This window comes from Pyrus communis, chromosome 4 (genome assembly GCF_963583255.1).
Source record: "Pyrus communis chromosome 4, drPyrComm1.1, whole genome shotgun sequence".
Lineage (NCBI taxonomy): Eukaryota > Viridiplantae > Streptophyta > Magnoliopsida > Rosales > Rosaceae > Pyrus > Pyrus communis.
Genome location: NC_084806.1, coordinates 26,880,785 through 26,904,803, shown reverse-complemented (window position 1 = coordinate 26,904,803; position 24,019 = coordinate 26,880,785). Strand labels below are relative to the sequence as shown.

Genomic DNA, 24,019 nt, shown 5'->3' with positions numbered 1-24,019 from the left:
GAAAGATAGTGCTTGAGGCAGAAAGTGAGAGAAGAGAGAGAGAGAGAGAGAGAGTAGAGAGAGAGCAATAAAAAAATGGAGGAAATAACCCATTTATATTTGAAGGTAATTAAGTCATTTCAAGGTGTAGGAAAACTCTTATTTCTGTTCGATTATTGTGAATGGCGTGTGCATCCAATTTCTTGATGGGATTATATACCACCTGCAAAAGTAGGGATAAAAACACTTAAAAATACTTGCAAGAGTACAAGGTAAATGTAGTATAGTCAACTCTAGCAAGGTCGTTCTCCACAGGGATTTAATGAATAATTTATGTTAAATCAAATCTTAATTCATTATTTAAAACAAAGTTTGAGAAAATGTTGACTCTGTGATTTAAAATAATAAATACAAATTTAATAGAAATAATTCAATAAATTAACAAAACAAGATAAACTAAAAGAAAATGGTTTTTGAAAATTAAATTGTGAAAGCACTAGGGTTCCACCGTCACCTTAACAATCATATGTAGCTTTTCCAATTACTTATGACTTACACATGCATATTTTGAAGGTTAGGTTTTCCTAATATGTGCCTACTTGGACCCCAACATAGAGCGTATATCAAATATGCAATCTCTCTGTGGTATTCAGATCAAATCTAAACATGCATGACTCATTCAATTTTGTGAAACCTTTTGAAAAACCATACCACCCTTCAGACATGATATTCATCCTAAGTGAACTTGCACATCAAATCTAACCACAAGAAGCCTTCGTCAATTTCAATGACCGACCTCCGACCAAAATTGCAACAAATTATTTTTCTGAATATCCTAATGGTGATCAAGCATTAAGACAAGTAGATAGTTTAAATAATTCAAATCTGCATGCATAATATCATAAGTAAAATGAAAAAAAAAACTACATATTCTTGCTAAGGCTTGTGGCCTCGCCCTAGTAAAAGGAAATTAGTTACGCACAATCATAAAACAAAAGGAATTTTATGGAAATAGAAAAATGATAGAAAACACCTTGAAATACAAATCTTCAAAGCCTAGCAAAGTTATCCAAAGTTTATGCGTTCTTCTCCCCCTCCTCTTGTTCATCATAGCTTTTCCCACAGTTTAATGCTTAAATCTAAAATCCTTGATTTGTTATTTCATGTGTAGCTCGATTGATTCCAACAATTTAGATTTGTCCCCCACCGAAAACTTTTGTGGCACATTAGGCTACTCAAAATACTGCTCAACATGCTTTTTCAAGCTTGGAGTGTAGAACTTTGAATAGGGATTGTTCCAATGCCTATTTTAGTTGATTCTCATATTGACATGCTTTTGGACAAACTCAGGAAAATATTCCCTTTCAGGACACTGCAAAATATCATGGATCTTCAAACAACAAAGTGCACAAATTCTAGGTTTAAATCCATAAAACCCCCATTTTGCATATCTAACCCTTAAAGACGGTCCTCCAGGTTGTATATTGAATCCAAGAGAAGGTACAAATTCCATCGTTGCACTGCTCTCAAAACCAGCAAGTTGTAACCTAAAAAATAAAATAAAAAGTTATGTACAAAAATAATTAATTAAGAATATGATAAACACAAATTATTTAAAACAATGTGTGCATGGCGTGTGGATATTTGAAAATCCAATTTCTGTCCCAAGATTAAGAAAATTGCATATTTTTGTCTATTTCCCAAGAAATTAACCAACATGTTGTTCTAAGAAACATTGAATTTTCATGATGAGAACTGATGCAAGGTGAAGACATGGAAAATAAAATAGTAGAATGAATATAAATTAAAATGAAAAGATAGTATAAATAGGTAGAGTTTACATCTCCAAGTGCAAGGAGAGACCTGAAAATCCTTAAAATTTATTTCTAGTACAAACCTACAACGTAGACAACTAGAAAAATAAACAACAAAATCTTAAACAAACGCAAGGCAAGAGTTCTCAACTCAAATTTCAATATTATAATTCAAACGTCTGTATCCTTTATGTCTTAGAAATACTATCGGTTTACAACTTAAATAAGAAACATAAAAAGACAAATAAAATAAAGGTTTACAATAAAACTCCTTAAAAACTAAAAGATTTTAAATAATGTTATTAAATTAGAGTTAATACTAAAAATGTAATGACCCATCCCAAAAAATTATAGTCTTTATAATTTTTATATGTGAATTTACTGAAATGCCCTTCGGGGCAAAGATATTGACTTTTGTTGACCATCTTGTCATGTCATGTAAGGTTCGTTTTCTTGTCTTATCCTCGTAGTACTCGTCGTTACGAACGCGTGGGTGCAAACAAAACATAATTTGGAGTTATAATGAAAGAGTTATTAACAAATGAAGTTGAGGGAAAAATTGTGAATTTATTATTTTCTGGAATGCTCCAGATTTTTGGGGCAAAATATGGAAAGCCACGTGTGTGGCCCAAATTAAAGGGAAGAAAAGTTGGGTAGTGGAGATGAAAGATAAAAGAGAGGAAGGAGGATGGGCATTGCCCAATCGAGAGAAGAGAGAGAAATGAGTGACAAATGGGAAGAGAAACCAACAAAGGAAAGGAGGGAAAAGGAGATGGAGGGAATCGGTCGGGTTCCCTTTGACCCACGCGATGAACCAACTTCCTTGGAGTTTTCCTACAGTTTTCCATCCAATTATTTGGCCTTCTTTAACCTTCCATAACCACCAAACCTCACCACAACACCCCATAACCTAATTCTAACCAAACCCGACGAATTTTAGCCCCGATGTGGTGAGAAAACCCACTGACTGGTCCGGGTGGGTCTTGGCCTCGAATCACCATTTGTGAAATGATTTATGTCGATCTCTACCACCATTAGACTCTCCTTGAACCCAGGAACAAACCCGAACCACCAAAGGAGTCGAATCAATGCACACCTAAATTCTAGGGTTCCAGCAGGGTAGTGATTTGAAGTTTTTCCCGGCCAAATTGGGCATGGCCATATGTATAAAACTTACTCTCCTTGTTAAGATCTTCATTTCTGTGAAGTTTGGGAATTTTTAGAAATAGTTGATTTTTTCTGGTAAGTCACGGAGGCCGATAACCGTGTATGGCGGCGCGTGGGCCAAGGCATCCCCTAACCTTCCTACGCTAAATTTGATTCTCCAATTCCATACGTGAAATCCGATTGATGAATTTCTGTTGCTTGAACCTAGTTCCATTAAGGTCGGCTACTTGATTATTATAGTAATCGACGAATCGACCGTTGGATCGTCACCAAACTTTGATACATTATAATACATGATATTTGAGGATATTAATAACTTATGGATCGGGAATCCGATGTACGGATCTTCTTGAATAGGATATATAAGTTACGTGTTCTATTGATAAGAATTCTGAGACGTGATTTGATAATTGTTCTAGGCAACGATCGTTCGTGACGCCTCGATATTCGTGCTAGGAAGCTGTAATGCAGACCTTAGGTGAGTGGGTCTTTTTCCTTTTTATAGTGTGTGTGTGTGTATGTGTGTGTGTATACACGCACACACATATATATATACACACACACCTTCCAGTTTTCCAGAAATGTTTTAAATTGATTATGCATAACATGCCATGATTTAAATGTGTTATATTTAAATACTACATTGTGATGAGATTTGTGGTTATGCCAAATGATCATACGAAGGCGCAAATAAGTTCAGGTGAGTTATTATGTGATTGAAATGGTTGAATTATATGAGCATGCATATATTCATTTAGAGCTTAGTGTCAGTGCTCCCACCTAAGGCTAGGGCACAACCTTCACGTGATTGTTCACCTCCTGCACCGCACACTCACGTTGGATTCAAGTTAGGTGCTAGCCTGTCGTACAGGTCGTATTAGGCGACTTCGACTCGTAGGTGACCTGCGCATAGCGCTAGCTTTCACATGATCATAGCACTAGAGCGTACATATTTACACCCAGCCTGTTGTACAGGTCACACTAGGTGATTCTGACTCATGTGCTAGCATAAACTAATGAGCAATAGGTCCAGTCATACAAGTCACATCAGGTGACTCCAACTGGCATGTTAGTTTAGACTAATCTCACACCTGGCTTACATTTATTATTGTTGAGATATTGTGTCATGGCATGCTTTTGTTTTACTGCACATGTGCATTCATTTTTCGTACCTACATAGTATTATTTTCTGGAAACTATACGGGTTTTACGGCGAGGGGTTATAACGCTTTCGAAAGTTTTTTTATTAAAACTTTATTTTCAAGCCCACTCACCCTTGTTTTTCACCCCTCCAGGTTCTAGTAGCAGAGTTTTCATACCGACGAAGATTATTGGCAAATCTTGGGGTAGACGATTACCATCGATGGTATAATTCTCACCCTATTTTACTATATTGTACTTATGCTCTGTCATCATGTGTGAAATGGGTTCATACCTACTCACCGCACTTTTGTACTTAGGCACTTTTAGGTTTAAATTTATTCACATCTTCCACATCAATACACTTTATGGCTTCGTCACCTTACAGGTGTCGAGTAACACAACTCGATTCGGAGTCTTAGTGGACATCCCGGGTCGGGGTGTGTCAGTTTGGTATTAGAGCATAAGTTAGGTAGTATTACGTTCATCACACGCCTGATGTAAGCATTCTCAGTTCTTGAGCCTAATGTTCGAATCTTGCCACTTCGTCAAATATGAAAAATATGTTCGCTTTTCCTAAGTTTTGGGCAGTTTTGTCGACTTGTTGACATTTTCACTTTGGAGAACGCTTTTAGACTTAAAGCGAAGAACTTCCCTGCCAAGGAAAGATGTAGATTGGAGACAAGTTGATGGCCCTAAAGCAGGGCTAATGTATCAATAACGGCGTATAACCATGGAACTATAAATCAATCCCATCATTATTTTCACGCCATTATAATCAACCTTTTTGAGATAGGAAACCATAACTGTTTTTTATTCCTTGGCAGTACCCGTTAGCATATCATCTATTAGGATTCCTATGAAGTTACTTCGTCAAGATTCCAAAATTGTCTTGAGTGACAACCTGGTGCTATAGTGGTAGCCGTCGACGAAAGAAACATCTGGGGGACAGTCACTTTTGGTCCCCGATAGTACTAATTTTCTTAAACGCACTAGTTATCATTTTGAATTTTCAGGAGAACATCGACTTTTGTTTAAACCTGTTCTAAAGTAGATTATTAGTAAATTCCTCTTTCCAGCTTTGGGACATCCTAACCAATACTAGTTTCCAAATTTCTTTTGGTGATGTACTCGTCATTTCGATGAGTATAGGCAACAAAGTACGAGTTGTTATACTGATTATTAGTATAAAATCTTCGAAGTAGTGAGTATTTCCCCTAGAATTATGGAACCCCCTCATAGGATCAGTTCCTTATCAGTCGTCCAAAACCACCCACCAGAGTGGGCTTTAGTCTGTAATCAGCCTATGGTGGCTCTACTAATTGACGATATTGTCCGATATCCATGAACTGTCAACTAGTATTCAAGCGGTATGATTTCTGATACTGGACACAGTTGCTAGTATCTAGGAGTGATACCGTTATACCAGAATGTCGGTTCATAGTTTCAGGGTAACATCAAAATGTCATAAATCTGTTAATTAGTGCGCGACTAATAGACTGATTAACAATAACTGCTGGAGCCGAAGAAACCAAATCTCGGAAAGTTAGGAGCAAGTTTTGTATTAGGGCAGTAAACTGATAGTTGTTCTACCTTATCACCTATCCAGGTAAACAGAAGAATCGAAGTACGAGTTAAGTCCTCACTGTTAGAGTGAACTGAGTATTGAGAAAGCTGTGAATACCTATTAGCATGTGGCGTAGTGAAAGAAAGTAGTATGGTATGTTTCAAGGACGAATACTTTTGGCGTCATTTCCCAAAATTTACCTGGGATATCACAAATGGTGAAGTGAAATACATCATCGACCCACTTCCTAGTAGTACACCAATTTTCCTTGCTTCATATTGAACGTCTCCGACGTCATTGAGAAACTTAGTTACTAAGCTTGCCGAATAGTGATTTATCCAACCAAACACCTTATCTAGGAAACCTCAAACCTATTCGTGAAGGCGAAAGGTTGAACTTTAGGGTCGTAACTAGATTTTAGCAACTCCATCGGGTGACGATTAAAAACCGTTTAAACCCTACTTCGAGTTAATGGTCAAGCTGACCAACCTTTGTAACTCGAGTTTTCTTCCATAAGCTGATGACTTCATAGTAGTCTTTTCAATGACTTTCTCATCTGCTTCGGCAGTGAGACCAAATTTCTCAAACATTAGTTTTGTTTAGATTGGTACTTATCTCGGGAGACATGATCATCGTAGATGATATTCTTTCCTTTTTTCAAAAAGAGTTTAGTGGAAGAAGGTTGAAATTCTCACAAACTGTTGTGAGATTTAAGATATCCTTAGTCTTGTCAAGTTTATCGACAATTGGTTAGCGATTTTTGGCTATAGTGTTTTTCCTTACTTATCGGCCAAGGAAAGTTAGTTAAGCTTGAGGTGTTGATTATAGATAAAGTTTCTGACAACCGAACTATTGTTCTCACCTCACCACCACTTTACACGTTTTGATGACATTGATCATTTTGGAGATCCATGATGAAGTGTTCCTTGGATATTTCAACTGTGTAGAGGCAGTATGATGGAGTATCGCTTATATTTCCCAACGGTAGAACCGTTCAAAATGAACCATCATATGTATGACCTAGAGTCAACAGTTGTCATTTTCATCTGAAAATCGAATGGTACTTCTCTGTGGAAAAATATGTCCAAAATCTTTATTAACCTTAGAACTTCCCGATTTCTCTTACTTTTGGAAAAAGCTAAGTTTTTTATAGCAACATTGGAAGAACTAAATCAAAGCCTATGATTGCACTATTGTGGATCATCCCGGTTGTTTAAACGTAATTATTAAGCACCGTAGTAAGAGCTATTTCTACCCCTAAACATCTTCAATCTTCCTTATCCCATTCCAGTTGAAGTTCACAAGTATCGATATGACATTACCTCTAACCCTTCAAGAAATCGTTTGAATGGTTATAATCACTTTTTGTATCCAAATGCAAATGGGAAATATCACCACAAGCTCCTGGTACGAGGTGTCTTGTACATGTGGAGATTATGATGATGTTTCGAGGTTTATAGATCGATTTGACAAGTCAACCCATTTTTCGTTGGTCTAGAAGGACTACATTTTAGACCACTTGGTAAAAATTAGCATTCTTGAATTTATCCGATTTTTTGGCTTTTTGATCATCATCTTTTCTAACTATGACTCCATATTGACTCATTTGTGCTGGAAAGACATTCTAGTTAACTTTAGATACATGTCTACTTTACTACAGTTCGTATTATTCCAAAGGCAGGTAGACTGTTCAGAAGAATTGCTTGGATATTGAAATCTAGTTGTGATCATTAATTCTTCAATCACCCGTCAAATACTTCGTCGAATGGATCGTTACCATTGGTGATTGAATATTCCAGAAGTTATTTTTGTAGTGTGATGGCAGGCAATCAATCTAGATATCTTGAACTTTAAATTTGATGAGCTTGTTTTGACTCTCAAATTCTTGAGTGTTCTTTTAGCCTTCTCAACATGGTTTATTCACGATAGGTTAACTCGGCGGATACGTGCGCAAGTTTCATGGCGATGCTAGCATGAACCATTGGAGTATAATCTTCTTGCGAGTTTACCAGACTTACCAAGAAAAATTCCAAGCAGCTTTGAGAATCGAGCAGTATTTCAACATGGTATTGGTGAAGGTATGAACATAGGTTATGAGCTTGGCAATTGTGGCGTTAATTTTCAAGTGGGGCTCAAAACTGCAACTATTATTCGAAGAATGTCGTCAGAGATATGGTTTCTCTAATTCAAGCTTTCAAATCTTATGCCTTCGATTTGGAGAGCAACTCTAGAGATTAGTCACGAAGGAAGTTTTTTTTTGCAATATGTGTTTGTCTTTACATATATTTCCACTACTTCATTCCAAGGTCTTATTGTTGTGGGAACGTGGATGTCGAAATACTTCTAACAGCTGGTTTGGTGCGCTCTAGGATAGTACGATATCGTGATCGAGGCATGAATCGGGCGATCTAGGCATATTCGCACATGAGGAGCAAAACAATATTTTGGCATCCTCGAGAACTTCTCACTAGCTTATTGAGACAACGATGAGTTATCAGCATTACAGGCTGCAGACTGTAATATCGATGGTCTAATTGTTGGGTTCACTAAGCAAGTGAGCAAGTTAGCTCGTCTACGGTGGCATTTGCAAATTAGTGATGGTTTGGGCTCGACTCATCACATACACACTCATTCTCGAAATTTGTGACACAACGAATGTTTGACTAGGTCCATTTTCATTTTGGGTTTTGATTTTTCGTGCAATATTTTTCTACTACATTATTCTATTGATATGGGTCTTTTTACCATTACAAATTTTGATTGAGATACTTCCATTTTCGATTTTCAACTCCATACAACTATTTTAATCGTACATTTCTATATATCTATTTCTTGTCGTTATCTTATTATATGCATATACTTTTGACCTTATGTTGTTACGTAGTATTACATGTTTTTTACTCTATATTTTATACGGGTATCATACTACTATATTATCGAGGAAGGATGAAGGTATGAGCTTGGAGGCATGAAAGAGGAATAATTGCAATCCGATCACAACAGAATAGCATTCTCTTCTATGCAGCTGCTCTAACTCGACTTCTTCCTTGTATATGTATTTATATACATATCCCTATTTTTGAGTATTTTACATATAGCAAATTATTTTAAATTTCGGGGATGAAATTTTCTTAAGGGGGTAGATTGTAATGACCCGTCCCCAAAAATTATAGTCTTTATAATTTTTAAACGTGAATTTACGAAAATGCCCTTCGAGGCAAAGACATTGACTTTTGTTGACCATCTGGTCATGTCACATAAGGTTCGTTTTCTTGGCATATCCTCATAGTATTCGTCGCTAAGAACGTATGGGCGTAAACAGAACGTAATTTGGAGTTATAAGGAAGAAGTTATTAACAAATGAAGTCGACGGCAAAATTGTAAATTTATTATTTTCTGGAATGCTCCAGATTTTTGGAACAAAATCTAGAAAGCCACGTGTGTGGCCCAGATTAAAGGGAAGAAAATTTGGGCAGTGGAGATGAAAGATAAAGGAAAGGAATGAGGATAGGCGTTGCCTAATCAGGAGAAGAGAGAGAAGTGAGTGACCAATGGGAAGAGACACCAAGAAGGGAAATGAGGGAATGCTCCAGATTTTTGGAACAAAATCTAGAAAGCCACGTGTGTGGCCCAGATTAAAGGGAAGAAAATTTGGGCGGTGGAGATGAAAGATAAAGGAAAGGAATGAGGATAGGCGTTGCCTAATCAGGAGAAGAGAGAGAAGTGAGTGACCAATGGGAAGAGACACCAAGAAGGGAAATGAGGGAAAATGAGATGGAGGGAATCGGTCGGGTTCCCTTAACCCGCACAATGACCCGACTTCCTTGGAGTTTTTGATGGTTTTCCATCCAATTTTTTGGCCTTCTTTAACCTTCCATCACCACCAAACCTCACTACAACACCCCATCACCTAATTCTAACCAAACCCAACGAATTTTAGCCCCGATATGGTAAGAAAACCCGCTGATGGGTATGGGTGGGTCTCGGCCTTGAATCACCATTTGTCAAATGATTTCTGTCGATCTCTACCACCCTTAGACTCTCCTTGAACCCAGTAACAAACCCCAACTAACCATAGAGGCAGCGGAGCACCGGAGGAGTCAAATCAATGCACACTCAAATTCTAGGGTTCTGGCGGGTTCGTGGCGATTTGAAGTTTTTTCCTGCCAAATTGGACTCAGCCACAGGTATAAAACTTACTTTACTCGTTGAGATCTTCATTTCTGTGAAGTTTAAGAATTTTTAGAAATAGTTGATTTTTTTGGCGAGTAGGGGAAGCCGACCGCCAAGTATGATGGCACGTGGGCCGAGGCATCCCCTAACCTTCCTAGGCTAAATTTGACTCTCCAATTGTGTACGTGAAGTCTGATTGATGAATTTTTACCGTTTGAACCTAGTTCCATTAAGGTCCGCCACTTGATTATTATTACAGCAATTGACGATCCGACCGTTGGATCGTCACCAAACTTTGATATGTTATAGTACGTAATATTTGAGGATATTAGAAACTTATGGATCAAGAATCTGATTTATGGATCTTCCTGAATAGGATATGTAAGTTACGTGTTCTATTGATAAGAATTCTGAGACGTGATTTGATAATAGTTCTAGGCGCCGATTATTCGTGACGCCTTGATATTCGTGCTAGGGAGTTGTAGCGTAGACCTCAAGTGAGTGGGTCCTTTTCCTTTTTATAGTGTGTGTGTATATATATATATATATATATACACACCTTACGGTTTTCCAAAAATATTTTAAATTGATTATGCATAGCATGCCATGATTTAAATGTGTTATATTTAAATACTGCATTGTGATGAGATTTGTGGTTATGCCAAGTGATCATACGGAGGCATAGATAAGTTCAGGTGAGTTATTATGTGATTGAAATGGTTGAATTATATGAGCATGCATATATTCATTTAGAGTTCATCATTGCTGCACTCCGATGTTAGTGCTCCCGCCCCGGGCTAAGGCACAGCCTTCACGTGATTGTTCACCTCCCGTACCGCATGCTCGCCTTAGATCCAAGTTAGGTGCTAGCTTGTCGTACAGGTCGTATTAGGCGACTCTGACTCGTAGGTGACCGTGCATAGCTCTAGCTTTCACGTGATCATAGCACTAGAGCGTACATATTTACACCCAGCTTGTCGTACAGGTCACATTAGGTGACTCCAACTCGTGTGCTAGCATAGACTAATGAGCAATAGGTCTAGTCATATAGGTCAAATCAGGTGACTCCGACTGACATGTTAGTTTAGACTGATCTCACACCTGGCTTACATTTATTATTGCTGAGATATTGTGGCATGGCATGCTTATGTTTTACTGCACCTGTGCATTCATTTTTCGTACCTACGTAGTATTATTTTCTGGAAACTATACAGGTTTTACGGCGTGGGATTATAACGCTTTCAAAAGGTTTTTATTAAAACTTCATTTTCAGGCCCACTCACCCTTATTTTTTGCCCCTCCAGGTTCTTGTAGCAAGGTATTCGTATCGACGAGGATTATTGGCAAATCTTGGGGTAGACGATTACCATCGATGGTATATTTCTCACCCTATTTTACTATACTGTACCTGCTCATCGCGCACTATTGTATTTAGGCACTTTTAAGTTTAAATTTATTCACATCTTCCACATCAATACACTTTATGGCTTTGTCACCTTTTAGGTGTTGGCCAACACAGCTCGATTCGGAGTTCTAGTAGACATCCCAAGTCGAAATGTGTCAAAAAATCTCATCAGCCACAAATTTTAAATAGCATCCATGCACTATAGCTCTAAAAATGCTTGTATTTTATTGTAACACTTAAATTAATGTCATAGCTGGCATATAATAATGAATTTGGTTGATGGTCTGCATCAAGAACTAAATTGTTTAATGGTCCTAGACTTGTGGGTTTATTAGTATTGACTTACTTGATTTGAAAACCTCAAATGAAGCAAATATATTGTAATCTTCCAAACTCAATCTTGGATTGAGATTTGTGTCCTGTACATATCTCGAATGTAGTGTTTATTTTTTTTAATGATTATTGTTATTTTGTTAAAAAAGAAAACTTTTCTTTTATACTTCACAGCATTTTTTATATCAGTTTTTTTGCCTGTGAGGGTGATTTTTCTATCGCATGTTGTGGGTGGAGCGTCTACTATTAACCCGAGTATTTAGGGCGTGCTCAAACTAAATTAATCTCAACATGAGATAATGATGAATCTTTCATCACTTAACTTATTCTATATACAACTAATCACTTTAATATTTTATTTCATTCAAGTCCATGATACAAATTGATCTTCACTTCCGCACAGTACATGTACATTAATGGAAAATTTTCATGCTTGAAAATTTTTATTCGATGCGTTCAATGATATAATTGGTCATTGCTCTTATAATTATATTGTTTAATCACAGCTTAGGGCTAACTAAGTCGAGGAAGGGAAAATTTTTTCAATATGCCATTTTAAGTGTGTCAATAATACAATTCGATACAAATTATATCGTAATATCATTGGTTGAATTTTTTTTAAGTTTTCAGTAATAACATTATTAAGTTTTGGGGTAAATATCAGTTTAATACCATCATGTTTCATGGTTTTCCACATTTAGTACATCGGTTTTTTTTTGTCTCAAAGATATACCTAAAGTGTAAATTTTGGGACAATCTCGTACATCCGTTAGTCAAACTGTTAAGTCTCCTGTTAAATGATAACATGGCACCCATGTGGATAATGACTGAGCGCCACGTGTCATTAAGGGGTCCACGTGGAATTTTTTTTTCTTTCTTTCTTTCTTCTCTTCAGAGGTGACATGGATATTTTTTTTCTCTCTCTTTCTCTCTTCTTCTTCTTCTTCTTCTTGTTCTTGTTCTTGTTCTTGTTCTTGCTCTTGTTGTTCTTCCTTCCTCCCCCATCCCTCCCTTCCTTCTTCCTTGCAACCCGCACCCTCCCCCCAGCCTTCCTTCACCACCAGTCTCCCCAACCTTCCCCCACCTTCCTTCTTCCCTCTGTAATTTCTTCCCCATCCCCCTCTCATCAAAATTCCCAATGCATAAACCGAAAAAACCTTCTCCAATCGGTACGTTGTGGACTCGGACCCAAAAAACCCAGGCTGGTCATTGTCATCATCGCGGCGGTCGTCTTCCCCAAGAGAGAAGCGGTCGGAGAGTAGTTTAGGGAGAGGGATCCAGTTCTCATCCCTGACGCAAGCCAAGAGAGAGATTGAAAGAAAGGAGAGAGCTTTCAGGTAGGGGTCGAATCCCTAGACAACCTGCAATATGAAGTGCAGGAACCCCCACCTTCCTTCCTTCACTCCTACGACATGCATTTACCCCTCCCCAGCTTCGATCTTCGATTCCTCCGCAACCCCGATTCTTCTCATCACTTCGCCAATGGAAATTACGTTTTTTTTTTTCCGGAGCAGAGAAAGAAATGGGTAGAAATTAGGGTTTTACAAATTATAATTTAAGTGTGTTAGAGGAGATGGCAGATTGCAGGTTGCTGAGAGGGATTTTAAAGAAGGGAATGGGGAAGAAATCGTGGTAGGAGGAGAAATATCCACATGGGTTAGGCTTGTAGTAATTTTAGAGAGAAAGGGGGATGAGGAAGAAATTACAAAGGGAAGAAGGAAGGTGGGGGAGGTTGGGGGAGACTGGTGGTGAAGGAAGGTTGGGGGAGGGTGCGGGTTGCAAGGAAGAAGGAAGGGAAGGTTGGGGGAGGAAGAAAGGAAGAAGAAGAAGAAGAAGAAGAGAGAAAGGAAACAAAAATCCACGTCACCTCTGAAGAGAAGGAAGAAAGAAAGAAAAAAAATAAAAATTTACATGTGGACCCCTTAATGACACATGGCGTCTAGTCATTGTCCACATGAGCATCACGTCATCATTTAACAGGAGACTTAACAGTTTGACTAATTGATGTATGAGACTGTTCCAAATTTTACACTTTAGTTATGACTCTGAAACGAAAAAAATTGATGTACTAAATATTAAAAATCACGAAACATAAAGATAGTAAACTGATATTTACTCTAATTTTTTATGTCCAAAACGTACTATCGGCACACAAAATCTATTCAAGAACAGAAAATTGTTCAATATGACGAAAATGCGGCCTTGTACAATGAAAGGTGGCCAGAGAGAAAAGGAGAGGGAGCCGTCCAGGTTGGAGGAAGAGAACAAAAGTGGGACCTATCCGCCGCAGCACCATCTCCCACTTGCCCATCCATCCCTCGTTTTTTGTTTTTAATAACAATTTAATTTGTCTTTTCCCATCACGTTCCAAGTTAACTCAACCTGGTCAAGTTTCCAAATTAACCATGGTTACTTCTTACACACAGAAACCCTAACCATGGCCAACATCTTCAGACTTGAGCTGCGATCCGATCCGCCATCTAACCCCACCCACACACTACCTCCCCCCATCAAAGGTTCTTTCTTTTCCTCAAATGTTTATGCATGATGTATCACCAGATCACTCAAACCTTTGAAATACACTACTTCCCCACGCTCCCCTTTTTCTTATTTTGTCACAAACTCACCCCATCCACAAGTTAAGTATCTTTCTTACTGCCACATCTTTTTCGATCCATCTTCATACGCATTTTATTTTCTCATGTACTATTAAGTAGTAAGTCCCTATATTTTTGCCCAAACTAATGATAAGACAAGACAAAAAACATGTTTTATGTCCATCCTATTTTGGTAAAATTTTATGTTAGTCTTTGTAATTTGAAAAGAGAAGGGTCTTAGTTCGACTCTACAAATGACGAGTTTGAACTAAATTATTATTGGTCCACTGAGAGATTTAGCTCAACCCACTTCTCTAAATTGTTCTATGACAAACTATTAGTCTCTGTAATTTGAAAAGTAAGTCCAACCAAGATATTGTTATCATGAGAAATGTTAATGAGACTCTCGTAAACTCTGGGAATCTCTATGAACTATCTATCACTTCATGTTTTTGAAATCTAGTTTATAATGTTGGTACGACAATTAACGTTAAACTGTGAGATGACAAAGAGGCCACATAGAGTCCTACTTTGAGAGAGTCTCCTTATCATTTCTCTTGTTAACCTTGTATTATAGTCGCTTGGACATTGTTTCATGTTTCACTTATTTCTTATCTTGTTAACATTGTATTATAGTCGCTTTCACATTGTTTCATGTTTCATTTATTTCTTATTTGGACTATATTAATTTTTTATGAGGCTATGTTTGGGCGATGAATTTTCAAGTCTCAAGAGAATGAGGTAAAGTTATTACAGAATCTAACAAAAAAAATTATATAGAAAGGATTATAAATATCCTTCATGATTATTAAAAAAAAAACATGTGTAAAAGGGATTTGCAAATCTCTACTTGAAGCAAGTCAATTAAAAATCTCTCTCTCACATGTCATTGTAATGCTACATTTCTCATCGCTTTAAGAAGTTAAATTGAACTCCAGTCATATAATTAATTAATTCTCTTATATTTGAGTTTTGGGTTTTATATGATCGAAATTGTAAATTTATGGGTAATTAGCTACTCAGTTGTTCACATGCTAATAAATACGAAATATAATTAAATGCTCATATATATATATATATATATATATATATATATGTATATTTATTTTTTTGTCAAACAATAGATTTGTTACTTAAAATCCTATTTTGATTGCTGTTGCGCGTTGATTGTGTTAACAAGCTATACTAGCATACTAACTGGTGGATTAACTCAAACCCTAACCTCTGTTGATAATAAAGAATAATAAAAAATATAAAAAAAAAGCTTTTAGCCTCATTTCAGACCCCAATCAAACATCTAAAATACATTAGCTTGTAAATATTAATAAAGTCTAAAACTCGAATGAAAAAAATTGTAAGCTCAAATGAGACTAACGGTGATACCTAATACTACGGTCTAGTAATTTTTGTATCTGTTTTCAAGTGCGAATTCTTAAATTTAACTCTTGCAAATAAAGAGTTTCATACCAAATTATAATAACTGATGCAATGTGCGACTTCCTGTAAGTTTTTTTTAAGATAGCGTCTACTCTACTCTCTAAGGTTGAGAGTCATGGTTGCAATCATACCCTCTTCCGGAGAATAGGAAATCAATATTAAAACTTTACTCAAATCAATATTCTAGTAGTATATTTAAGCTTTTGGTGTGAGAGAAATGTTTGAGTCCTTGTCGCCCCCAACCCCAACCTCTCATCCCTCCTCTTCTTCACCGTCCCTATCTCTGCACTCGATCTTCCTGGTTCTTGGTGTCGTTGTTGCTTTTGTTTTCTTTGAAAACATCGAGTACCGGAGCACACCCTCTTTTTATTATCTCCCTTCTTTTTTCCGTTCTTTTTTTTATTTCTATATATAAAATTTTCCCACTTCCATAAAATAAACAAAAGCAGAAAAACCACAATCAGTTTTAAATTTGCTTCCCAGTTTCATAAATTAATTTTATATATAAAAAAAAACATTTTTAAAATTTTCCTCCTTGTTTTCTGTTTTTCTTTTGATGTGCCCATGGCTGGTTTGGATTTAGGCTCAGCTTCTCGCTACGTTCACCAGCTTCACAGGCAAGACTTGCAGCTCCAACGACAACATCAACAGCAAACCGATTCTGAAGACGATGCAGTAGCCAACAGGTCAACGGGCCAGTTCTCATCAGGAGATGATCATCAGGGTGGCCTCAACCTCGGAGGCATCAACGGTGGGTCAGGAGAGATCGTGGTCCGCCGGCCTCGAGGCCGTCCACCAGGATCCAAAAACAAGCCAAAGCCACCGGTCATCATCACAAGAGAGAGTGCAAACACTCTCAGAGCACATATTCTGGAGGTAGGCAACGGCTGCGACGTCTTTGACTGCGTCGCCACGTACGCCCGGCGCCGCCAGCGTGGGATCTGTATTTTGAGCGGCAGTGGCACCGTTACTAATGTGACCTTGCGGCAGCCGGCCGCAGTAGGGGCCGTAGTAACCCTTCATGGAAGGTTTGAGATTTTATCCCTTTCAGGGTCTTTTTTACCACCGCCTGCCCCGCCCGGGGCCACAAGCTTGACCATATTCTTGGCCGGCGGGCAGGGGCAGGTTGTCGGGGGAAGCGTTGTTGGGGAGTTGACCGCGGCAGGGCCCGTTATTGTGATCGCCTCATCGTTTACTAATGTTGCTTACGAGAGGCTGCCTCTGGATGAAGAGGAGCAGTTGCAGGTGCAGGATCCCCAGGGATCCGGGGGTAGTGGTGGCGGTGGTGGTGGAGTTGGTGGTGGTAGTGTTGAGAACAACCCTTTTCCAGACCCGTCTTCGGGGCTTCCATTCTTCAATTTGCCGTTGAATATGCAAAATGTTCAGTTGCCAATCGATGGGTGGGCTGAAGATGGAAATAACTCAGGGGGTCGTCCACCATTCTGATTTTCTGAAGGATCATCGGCGATGTTTAATTTTAGGACCTTAATTAATTTAGATTCGAAGCTGCTTCTGCGTGCGTTGTGGAGGGCTAAGTGCATATTGGATGAGACAAGCTTTGTTGGAGATAAAAGGTAAGCAAATTTGACGGACTAGCTATCATCGTTAACATCACGCCCATGTTCTGCAACTTAATTTGTTCCTGTTGGTTCAAGCTAGTACCACTTCCCATGTTTAAATTTTATTTATTGTTCTTTTCTGAACCCCATATGTTCTTCTTCTTCTTCTTCTTCTTCTTCTTCTTCTTCTGCTTCTTTTTTCATATGTCTTTTGTTTCAATGAATTTTCGATCGGTCTCTTGGATTCATGGAAATAGTCTTCTGATCAGTTTATCATGATTGTGGGTATTCACTACCCTTACTTTTCCTTCATATGGAATGGTTTGAGGTTTCAGCTTTAAACGGCTAGCTACCTGGCAATTATTTCTCTACGTTCAGAAAGTAGCAGAAGTCCCTGAATTTAGGGGGTTACTAATAGATCCACCAGATTTTTCACTTGCTTTTTCTTTATTTTATGCTTATTTTAGCAGGATTATCTTTGGAACAGTTACACACACACACACACACACACACTTTGTCACCTTCAACAGATCGCATAGTTTTCTGTCTTCTATGACTACATTGTAAGACTGTCTGAAGTAAATCTTGTAGTATATTTGACTTGGTATCTGTTTTTCTTTTTCGTTGTTTTCATGAAACATTAATAAGAAATAAGGGTAATTTAGCCAAAGATCAATAAAAACTTTACTATTAAGCCATATATCAATGACATATTTTTCTTTTGGACTTAATTAATGATTTATTTTTATTAATTAGGCATAAGTTAATGATGAATGCCACATAGGCTTTAAGTCATTATAAATAGTTATAATTTAACTATTCTATTATTCACCTCTCTCTTTCTCTCTCTATAAATGTTATATGGGCTTAAACTATTATAAATATGAATTTAGATCATCTCCGGATCAATTTGTGGAGATCCTCTGGGTCGATGGATCTCATCCATTGATACAAATCCAATGGCCAAAATCTCTTATCCTTCCTCTTTTCCCCTCAACTCTTCTGTTTCTCCCTCACTTCGAAGCTCTCAACCTCGCACCACCAACTCCTCAAATTCCAAAATAAATTCAACACACCCAACCCACAACCACCAATTGCAAGTCCCTCACCTCGCCCTCTCCAAAATCAGCCCCATCACCACCACATCCCTCAGTTGCAAGTCCCTTGACCTTAAAATCTCAGTCGATGTTAATGAAACAATAAAGAGAGGGGTCGTGCAAACCAAAGTCTTTTGGTTGTAAAGATCTTTTTCATAACTATGGAAGAATTAGAGAGAGAGAGAGAGAGAGAGAGAGAGAGAGAGAGAGAGAGAGAGATCTCAAAGATGAAGAAGAAGAAAGAGATGACAAATAAAAAACTAAAACAGTAAGGGATAGTGAAAAAATAAATCAGACTTAGAGCACAGATGACCTGTAATTGAATTTGGGGGTTGTTAACAACGGTGGGGTGTTGGGGTGCGAGGGAGAAATAGGAGTTAAGGGGGAAGAGAGGCAGGGGAAGAGGATTCGACCGTTGGATTTCTATTCCTATATAACTGATCTTGAGAGAATCTGAATCCAATAAATAGTTAGAATATGTATATTCTATCACTCTCTCTCTCTCTCACCCTACGTTTACATGAAGGAGTCTACTCAAGTAAAAAAAAAGGGAACCAAGAAACGGACACTGCATTGCAGTGTTCAAATCCAAATGTAAAAAACAGAACCAGGAAACGGACACTGCATTGCAATGTCCGAATCCAATTGTAAAAAAACAAAACCAGGAAATGGACACTGCATTACAGTGTCTGAATCTAAATGTAAAATACAGAGTTAGGAAACGGATATTGCATTATAGTGTCTCAATCTAAATATAAAATCAGAAGTCGCGTGAGGTGTGTAGTGCAGGAGACTTGCGAGTTATGGAAAAAAATAGAACTAGGAAACGGGCACTGCAACGCAACATTTGAATCCAAAAGTAAAAAACAGAACTAGGGACACTGCAACGCAGCATCTAAATCCAAAAGTGAAAAAAGAACCAAGAAACGGACACTGCATTGCAGTGTCTGAATCCAAATGTACAAAGGAACATGTAAGAGGCGTGTGAGTGATGGAAAAAACAAAACCAATAAATGGACATTGCAACTCAGTGTCTGAATCCAAATGTAAAAAACAGAATCAAGAAACAAACACTGCATTGCAGTGTCTGATCCGTATTGACTTATTCCAAATATAAAACTATAAGAAAGAGAGTGTTAGTTGAAGTGGGTGCCATCTGTAGTTGCAAATTTTGTAATTTTTGTTTATTTTAAATGCATTTAAGTATCACAATACATGATTGACCTATTTATAATTAACATAAATATTGTTGATCTATTGTTAATATGGTAACTTTTTATTGATTTTTTCACAAAATCACCCTAAGAAATAAGACACTTCCATGACAAATGAGTAATTAAAAACGAAACGTAGAATTCCCGTTGAGAAAACCCTTGGTCCTTTTTATATTGTTTATTAACCCAACAGGGACTTCTAAATGGATTTATGTGTGTTGGTGTCTATATGCTGAACATAAGTTGCATTACCAATAGGCGTGGCCCTCCCTTGATTAACTTTTCTCATTTGGCCTTTAGAAGATTTTAATTACATGTTAATTATGCATCATATGCATAGAAAATATAAAATCTAATTAAGCGAGTTTAATTTCTACTCCTGATTAATTATTAAATATTTCTTTAATTATATATTTGGGTGGGAGACTTTCAAGTCCTAAAAGGATTGAGGCCAAACTAACAAGAAAATGATCATAAAGTGTAAGATGAGAGAGATTAGGAAACATCATATGACCCTTACAAAGCATGAGAGAGGATTTTGCAAATCCCTACTTGAAAGAAGCTGTTTACAAATTTCTTTTACATGTCTTTGCAATGCTCATATGAGATTTTGGTAACGACTCCTATCTAACATTTTATAATCCATTTCTTATTAATTTACTGTCATTCCCATGGTATCCCTCACCCAAATATAGCCTTAAGAAGTTTGTGCTTCCCAAAGCTACTTAATTTTGTGGTCCATATATGTTATTTCCTAGCTAGCAATCTCTAGTTTATATATTTATACGAATTAATAAAAAAAAAATAAGAAACTAGATATTAATCCTTGAAAAAAAATTAGTTTAGAATAATACCGTATGCAAAGATTAACGATTGAATTAAGTCCCTGACCAAATAGCCACGTCAACCTACATAATTCCACATTAGGTTGTCATTTATTTCCTTGTTGATTTCTATTTTATTCTTCCAATTATACCCTTTTTCTGAATGTTTGCAATGAAGACTTTTTTTTTTTTTTTTTTTTTTTTTTTGTTAACAATCATAGGACGTCATTTATTATAGTTTTTTTTTTTTTTAGGATGTATAATGTATATGATACTTTGCAGTAGTTTTTTTATTCTCATTCAAATTTCAAACTGATTTTAGTTCATATTCTAGAAATTAGTAATTCTATTTCTAAAATTAAGAGGGCTATGTATATAGTATATTTTAATGCCATTGCTTTTTTTTTTTACCATGGAACCTAAGGTACAAATATTTAGGTGCATTCGACTGTATATTATGATTTAGGTGCATTCATGTAGGTACTATTATTTAGGTGCATTCATGTAGGTACTATGATGTAGGTGCATTATACTGTGATTTAGATGCATTGTGGTATGTATCATAGTTTAGGTGCATTTTGACTTGGTACTATGATTTATGTGCATTCGACTACGTACTATGATTTAAGCACATTAGGACATCATTTAAGTGCATTCGGTTATGTATAATAAATGATTTGGGTATTTTTATTTCCTATATGATTTGGATGATGGTAATGAATAATTTAAATTAGGTATTTGTTTAATTCTTGTAACGTATCACTAATAGTTTTTTGGACGTCTAGATGAGGCATGTTTATTTTTTGAGAAAGTCAAACAATAATCAATGCCAAACAATATGGAGCAAAATAAAACCAAATATTTAATATGGGCATTATGGGAACAAAAAAAGGCGCTAAATCTTTTAAAACAAGAAAATATGAATTTTAATATTTATGATGACATGGAAGTATAATCAAAGGACTATAATGAATATATAATCTAACATAAGGTTTTAATTGAATTTCAATCTTTATCAAAGATTAAAACGAAGAAACCCCTTAAAAAATTATTAAGGAGTCGTCCATTTAGGCATTCAGCTTGGGACACAAGTTCTTAATTAAAGCGGTTTACTCAGACTAAAACACTTATTTGCTGATAGTTTCTGCAAACCCTATTAGATAGGAACTGGGATACATTGCACATATGAAATAATTAATATCCATCTGTCTGTTGATCACACACTTGCTTACTTGCAACTTGCAAAACAACAAGTTGCTTATACTCACATTACAATTATCAGGAGCCAGAACAAATAAACAATTGACAGATCTTTATAAGCATATACATATTGTCATTTATATATAATAACCCTCTTAATGCATCGTTTATACAATGCTTGAAGTCTTTGAAAGGAAAAGGCTACATCAATAATCTTCGACCATTTTTTTTAATTAAAATAATAATGTCACTTCCACTCCAACATTGCTATCATGGAAAAAAATATTATTGTGAATTTACTGAAGAAGAAAAAATAAAGATAAAATATGTTAGAGAGAACATGAAGCCAAACCCTAAAAAGAAGTAAAAAATTATTAGAAACAAAAACCAATTTAGAGAAGAGAAATGAAAATTTGGAAGCCCCGAAAGTTTATTAGCAAAAGCCGCAACGGCATACATCAAGAATCTCACCAATGAACACCAACATGATCAACACTATAGTTTCACAGACAATCTACCACATAATTTCCTTCGCAATAAATATGATAAGTCGGCCACCTAATTTTCTTCAACCAAGTTTGGCTTCATATATATATATATATATATATATATATATATATATATATAAGTTCCATCCACTTCAATAGTTAATTAAGTATTAGGAATGTTGCATATATACGCAAGACGTTGATGAGAAAAGTGGTCGCATTTTGGTATTCGATGAAATCTGTCGATACTCCACACAAAGCAATATACATAGTGGTAATCTTAATTAGGAGAATATATATTATTTGATTCCTTAAAGCAATTTAGCATACAAACATGCTTACAAAATTCCTCTAAGTGGATTCTCATGCTTACATTTATAATGTTTAGGGCTCCAATATCATGTAGAAGTATGATTTCTTGAACTAATTTGATGCAATATATTGTAATATAGGGTTTGACAAAACTCATATGCGGAAGGAATCTTAAAATATATACAATAAAAAATTATATTTTTATAATTACGGAAAAGATTCTGAATTCATTAATTAAATCTATTTTAACAGAGACACACATTGAACTTTTGACATGAGTAGTCTGGCAACCTAAGAATAAGATTGTATTTCCAGCTTTTGCGATACGTATAACCTCTGCCATGTACTAGGACAACCCTACATAATCCATGTATATGCTTAAGTTGATGTTAGCATAAATTATAAGTTGTATTTGTCTTGCAACCTATTTGATTTTCTTATTATATACGAGAAGATTTTCACACACAATCACAAGATTCGGAGTAAAATCTGAAAGATGTGTCAAAAGCATATATGAATACCAATGTAAACAAAAGTTGGAGAAAAACAGGAGGACAGTGAACAACTTAGCAGGAAAATAAATGAAAGTGCTAAACGAGAGCAAATCTTGTGCACCTAAATAAACTGTGGCCTCCCTAAAAACGCGACACATGTTCACTCAATTACTATCCTTAACTCTATTAACCCTCTCCACTCTCGCCGACTCCACTTCTCGCTCTGGCTTCCAAATTCCCAACCCAGCCTCTATGTCTAAGCACTGAACTAGGGAACAAAATATCCAAATGCCAGTTATGGGCGACGACACTTCGAATTAGACACGGTGGCGGTGAACGGCAACGCTTCGGAGCAGCCGAATTTGAGCGAGACCCAGGTGAACAAACTGGAGGTTTTGGTGGTTTCAAGGCCTTTGAGGCGGACCCGGATCCCACCCAAGAATACCCAGATAACCTAGAATTTGGTTCGTCGATTTTTGCCACTGTTTCGTTGTTTGAAGCTTCGCATCTGCAATTGCAGAGCAGACTGCTCATGTGCCGTTTGTGGAAGAATGTGACGGCCAGAGTGCAAGCTTTGCTTAATTTCTTGGGTTTTTTTTTTTTTTTTTTTTTTTTTTTTTTTTTTTTTTTTTTTCAAATTTAGAAGATAACAAAGGGAGTTAGAGGTTAAGGTCAATAATTGAGTATCCAAGTGTCATGTTGTTAGGAAGGCCACATATAGGTCACAATCATATTTGGGTGTAGAGGATTTGAACTCCTGCTAAACAACTCACTTCAACAATTATGGAAGAGGATCCTCTCCTAAGCATAGGATGGGGATCCTTCTGACCATAAAATCCGGGCCGTTCAATTTTAATCCAACGGTTGTAATTATTATAACTTTTTAGGAAACCCTCTGTTTAGAGCCGTTGAATTAAAATTAAACGGTTCGGATTTCGTGGTCACGAGGATCCTTATCTTGAGCTCAGAAGAAGATCCTCTTCCAACAATTATAGCCATAGGTTTTCGACAACTACTTTTTCGTTACACTAGCAATCAGCACATGCGCTCAATATGTGCAACTAAAATTTACTTTTATTATTAACTAGATGAAGCCCACACACATGTAAATATATAAATTTAATATATATATATATCGATAATGCTAGGAATACTAAATGTGCAGATTAAATTTTGTAAACTAAATAACATAGAAATTGATGATTAGATTATAACTTAT

The 24,019-nt window shown here is 36.7% G+C and overlaps 1 protein-coding gene across 1 annotated transcript; it reads left to right on the top strand.

Annotated features, from left to right (window-relative positions):
* The first annotated feature begins 16,176 nt into the window (after nucleotides 1-16,176).
* On the top strand, nucleotides 16,177-17,058 carry LOC137730506 (AT-hook motif nuclear-localized protein 23-like). Its single transcript, XM_068469495.1, has one exon. It carries the CDS (start codon nucleotides 16,177-16,179, stop codon nucleotides 17,056-17,058), a length of 882 nt encoding a protein of 293 aa, XP_068325596.1.
* Nucleotides 17,059-24,019: the final 6,961 nt, after the last annotated feature.

Excerpts from the sequence above, each read along its gene's own strand:
- LOC137730506 (XM_068469495.1), top strand. The coding sequence starts at position 16,177 with ATGGCTGGTTTGGATTTAGGCTCAGCTTCTCGCTACGTTCACCAGCTT.